The sequence below is a fragment of the Zingiber officinale genome, chromosome 6A (assembly GCF_018446385.1).
Source record: "Zingiber officinale cultivar Zhangliang chromosome 6A, Zo_v1.1, whole genome shotgun sequence".
NCBI lineage: Eukaryota > Viridiplantae > Streptophyta > Magnoliopsida > Zingiberales > Zingiberaceae > Zingiber > Zingiber officinale.
Genome location: NC_055997.1, coordinates 150,694,088 through 150,698,776, shown reverse-complemented (window position 1 = coordinate 150,698,776; position 4,689 = coordinate 150,694,088). Strand labels below are relative to the sequence as shown.

General features: G+C 46.0%; 1 protein-coding gene across 1 annotated transcript; it reads right to left on the bottom strand.

Moving 5' to 3' along the window:
* Nucleotides 1-279: 279 nt before the first annotated feature.
* On the bottom strand, nt 280-4,313 carry LOC121998796 (wall-associated receptor kinase-like 14). The gene is made up of 3 exons (XM_042553854.1): nt 3,378-4,313; nt 2,140-2,184; nt 280-1,679 (listed from the first exon to the last, which is right to left on the bottom strand). Exons 1-3 carry the CDS (start codon nt 4,045-4,047, stop codon nt 406-408), a joined length of 1,989 nt encoding a protein of 662 aa, XP_042409788.1. The 5' UTR covers nt 4,048-4,313; the 3' UTR covers nt 280-405.
* Between the last annotated feature and the right edge of the window lie 376 nt (nt 4,314-4,689).

Here is a 4,689-nt window from a genome sequence, read left to right as displayed (position 1 = left end):
GTGAAATAAACCGTCTAATTAAAATTAGTTAGATTGTATGATGATCTAAATACCTCATCGAAATAAATTGTTTAATATATAGAATTCGCTGTCAAGCAGATGTGATGGAATTCAAGACTGCCCCTTCAATTAGTAAAATGTAAGTTTTCGAAATCGTTTTTCTATAAAAATCAAATTCTGAATTTTTCTATAACAAAAAAAAAAAAATATTTAGCCTTCGTCAAACGATTATACAGAAGTTACTTTTACAACTAATCATAATTTTCCTTCGGAAGCAAATTATTTCTGAAATATTCTTAATTTTGTATTTAACATTAAGGTGGAAGTATATGTGTTTTTCGCAAGTACAATTATTACCTATAAAACAAAAAGACAATAAAAGGAAAAAAAAAATGCCATATCAATTTAATTTATTACATTCCCCAACAAGCTAGTGGCCGACGGCGAGCTCTGTTCGCTCAACCACGGATCCTGCACCGACACCGGCGACTCCACGTTCACTTCCTCGATCATGCACCTCGCCAGAGCCAACCTCTGGATCTTGGACGCCGCCCGAGGAGGCCGTTCCGCCACGCTGCTTGCCGAAGAGGAGCAGAACGACGAGAACGAGGAGCCCGTCGACAATAACGCGCCGTCCTCTGCCGGGGCCCACCCGCTGAGCTTGATCTGCTCCAGATCGTCCGCCACCTCCGTCATCGACGGCCGCATGTCCCGGTGGAAGGCCAGGCACCGGAACGCCAGCTCCGCCACCTTGTGCACCGAGGTCAGCGTCCAGGCGTCGCGGTGCGGCTCCAAGAAGGGGTCCACAATCTCGTCGACGCGCCCGCGGCCGATGCAGTCAACGGCGAGTGCGGCGAGGTTGACCTCGCTCTGCTGCCGCCCGAAGTCGACGGCCTTCATCCCGGTGACGATCTCCATCAGCACGACGCCAAAGCTGTAGACGTCGCTCTTGTCGGAGAGCTGGAAGTTCTGGTGGTACTGCGGGTCGACGTACCCCGGCGTGCCCTGCGGCGCCGTGGAGATGTGGGACTGGGATGCGACGGAGTCGGCGAGGCCCATGCGGGAGAGTCCGAAGTCGGCGACCTTGGAGTGGTAGTTGTGGTCGAGGAGGATGTTGCTGGACTTGATGTCGCGGTGGAAGATGGGGGGCCGAACGGAAGAGTGGAGGTAGGCTATCGCCTTGGCGGTGTCGACAGCAATGGAGAGGCGGACGGTCCATGGGAGTGCGGGACCGCGCTGGCGCTGCAGGTGCTGGGCCAACGTGCCGTTGGGCATGCACTCGTACACCAGGATATTGAGCCCCTTGCTGCTCTGCTCCATGCAGCATCCCAGGAGGCGGACCAGATTGGGGTGGCTAACCGACGACACCACCTTGATCTCGTTCATGACCTGCTCCAAGCTGTCGCGGTTCTTGATGAGCTTGACAGCCACCTGGCGACCGGAGCTGCCGAGTTCGCCGCCGTAGACGGTTCCGTATGCGCCGGTACCAAGGATGCGCTCAGGTGAGAAGCCGTCGGTGGCTTTCTCGATGTCCTTGTAAGAATAGAGCGGGACGGTGGAGGAGGCCTCCGACAGCAGGCGCCGGATGCTCTCGCGCTTCCGCGTCAGGGAGGTTCGCCGCCGGAGCCAGCAGTAGACCAGGACGAGCGCCGCCATTGTGGATGCTCCAGCGATGATGCCTGCTTCACGAATTACATCAAAGTTCTTTCCTTTTGATCCAGTTATCACAATTCCAAGAGTAACGCAAATAATTAACAACACAAATTTCAATTTTCCAATTAACGATCAAGAGGAACAACAATTCGGCAACATCACAACCCCAAAACACAGCTAGTAATAGTCATCTTTCAAACGAAGAGAACAATAGTACGTTTCAAAATTGAGCAAAAGATCATTCTACTTTTGATTTGAACAGAACTTTAAATAAGTAAATTGTGTCTTTATGAATCTATTGAAGCGTAAAACAAACGAATGATACTTTTGTTCAGTGGTATCAAAATACTACTCTCTTGAGATATTTAAAACAAATAATCCATATTTGCAAATAAGGTCTTGCAACACAATCGCTATCTATGTTCGATACAAGAACTGCTTGAACATGAATGCTATGTGAATCCGACAGAAAACAAAGAAAACTACCTCCAATAAGAGAACCAAATTTGCCGATTAAGCCATCACTGCTCCCTGTCAGAAAAGGAAAAGAGATACTATAATCATGATGTTAATCCAAATTCTTCTGTTCCACATACTCATTAAATAAAGCTGCTTCTACTTTTATCACAACAAATCTATTGCAAATGGCAGCAATAACTCAAAACTGAAATTGCAGAAATACAAAATGGATTTGAAAAGTAACAGTTCTCAAGAGCCCGTGCATGTCCTTTTCTTTCAGGAAAGTTGACTTGAGCAAATAAAGACCTCGCTTTAGCAAATGCTTAGTGAGGGTGGGCAGATAAGAATTCGGAATGCTTATTTAAAGCATTTGAAAAGTCCAGAAAAGAGGAGGAAAAGCAGCTCAACATCATGTGGAAGCTTAACAATAAAGTGTTTATTATAAGCACCAAACAAATTAGCAGAAAACAGAGAATGCTAAGCAAATTCGAACAGCTAAAACTATTAGCAGAGTTGTGTGACACAGAGATATAACCAAGTTTAAAGCAAGTAAATTCCATGATTTCCCCCCTTGTTTTTGATGACATAAGAAATTTAAATAATTATTGGATTGGGATTTGACAATGAAACAGTTCAATCCAAGGGAAACAATATGATTTCGAATCAAATAAGGGAACAACAGACCATCATCATATCTCGTTAATCTAATCCTTGTTTGCCCTAGCATATTCGAGCATTAATTTCACATCATTTGTGACATCAAATTTACTGTAGATGGTTGCAATAACGTCACGACTAATTAATTGTAAAAAAGAATGCATGCCTTCTCTTCAAGGGAAGTTGACTGAACAAAATAAAGACTTTGCTCATGAGAAAAGGTTGACTTGAAGTAGGCCAAAATAGAACTTAATATTTAGAGCAACTGAGAAGTAGAAGAGGGAAGAACAGAAGAAGGATCATGGAAGACACGTTGAAACTTCAGAACTTTTTAGTAACACCAAATAACAATTAGGAGTTCCTCCTGTATTAGCAAACACGAAAAAAAAAAAGAATCGAATTAAAAGCAGTGGGAGTACTGGATGATTCATAAGATTTAGGCAAGTAATGGTTGTTTGTGCCAGTTATGATGATTTAAGAAGTGGAAATCTTGTGTTGTCAAAAATCTGAAGGAAAAAAAAAACTTTGGGGGGCACGAAGCCATGGTAGAGAGAGGCGGAGCGGAGAACAAAGCACCAAATAAAACCAAATCCCAAGCAAGGACAAACCTCGTCGACAACCGGTACCGTTGACGAACCCGTCCCCATGAAACCCGGATCGGCACTTGCATCGGCAGCCCGACTGGCTAGTCCCATTAACCCATACCAGCTCGGAATTAGCGTCGCAGTAGCACGGCTGCGGCAGCCACCACTCCAGTTCAGCCGTGTTGAGATCCACAGACAGCACCGACTCCTTGTATGCGACACCGGAGGTGTAGAAGACCTCGCAGCCGGAGGAGTCGAGATCCTTCATGGCGGTGGCGTTGAGGAAACAGGTGGTGTTCTCGTAGTTCGTGCCGCACTGATCGTCGACGAGCACGGATTCGGCGCTGCAGTTTCCCCCCGAGTGCCGCCGCGTGCAATTGCGAAGCAGGACACCGGTCCGGTTGCTCAAAGCGAAGTTTTGGCGGAAGAAGATCGAGGCGGTGTGCACGGAGCGGTTGCAGGAAGGCTGTACGTCGACCACGATGGCGTCTTGGGTGAGGTTGCGCACCGCAAAATCGCCGACGTAGTAGGTGGATCTTGCGGGATTGGAGCAGTTCAAGGCGATCGAGCATCCGCCGGAGAAGCCGAAGGGGTAAGGTGCCGTGTAGCTGCCACAGGATCGATTGCAGTCCTCGACAGCCGCTTCCAAGCCCAAGAACCCGAAGAAGAAGAAGAAGAAGAAGAGGCTATGCATACTTGAGGAAGAAGAACTCACTGGGGCATTTAGTCAAACGGCTTCCCGGAAAGCCATTACAGAAGCCGATCTAGGGTTGCTTCCGCTTGGTGGATAAAAAGATCGCATCCGATGAACAGAGAGAGGATCGTAACAGAAGGCGTGGACTTGGTTTGGAATTTGGATAGCTACGACTTCAAGATCGATCGGCCTCTCAATTTATGGCGAGTGTTACAGGGCGTCGAATTTTTCTACGCAAATGAAAGAAGAACTCAATTATTCTTAATTCTCCCGTTAAAATTAATTATCAATAATAACGATAGAAAAACAAAGACCGGCTTGTCAGTAACGGTCCGGTCCGGTTCGGTTGGGCAACAGAGTGCCGTTTGACTTCCGTGCGAACCGGAATTGTAAACTTAAAATCGGCTCATCAATTCCATCAATTTCTGATTTATTTGTTTCTGGAAACTTTTAAATGTCTTCTTTTCGGAGCATTTAATAATACGAAAGGGAGTGAAGTCTAACTAAATGGCATTTCTACTAGTATTTCTTTTAAAAATTACGACTAATTTTATTTGATTTGACTGGGTTTGTTGATTGAGATATAATCTTATTTTAAGGAGTGGGTTCCACTTGCCTCCCTTATTCATACCTTAATTTTAT

Excerpts from the sequence above, each read along its gene's own strand:
- LOC121998796 (XM_042553854.1), bottom strand. The coding sequence starts at position 4,047 with ATGCATAGCCTCTTCTTCTTCTTCTTCTTCTTCGGGTTCTTGGGCTTG. Across the intron at positions 2,185-3,377 it reads CGGTACCGGTTGTCGACGAG|GGAGCAGTGATGGCTTAATC; the intron begins GTTTGTCCTTGC and ends CTTTTCTGACAG. Across the intron at positions 1,680-2,139 it reads ATTTGGTTCTCTTATTGGAG|GCATCATCGCTGGAGCATCC; the intron begins GTAGTTTTCTTT and ends TTCGTGAAGCAG.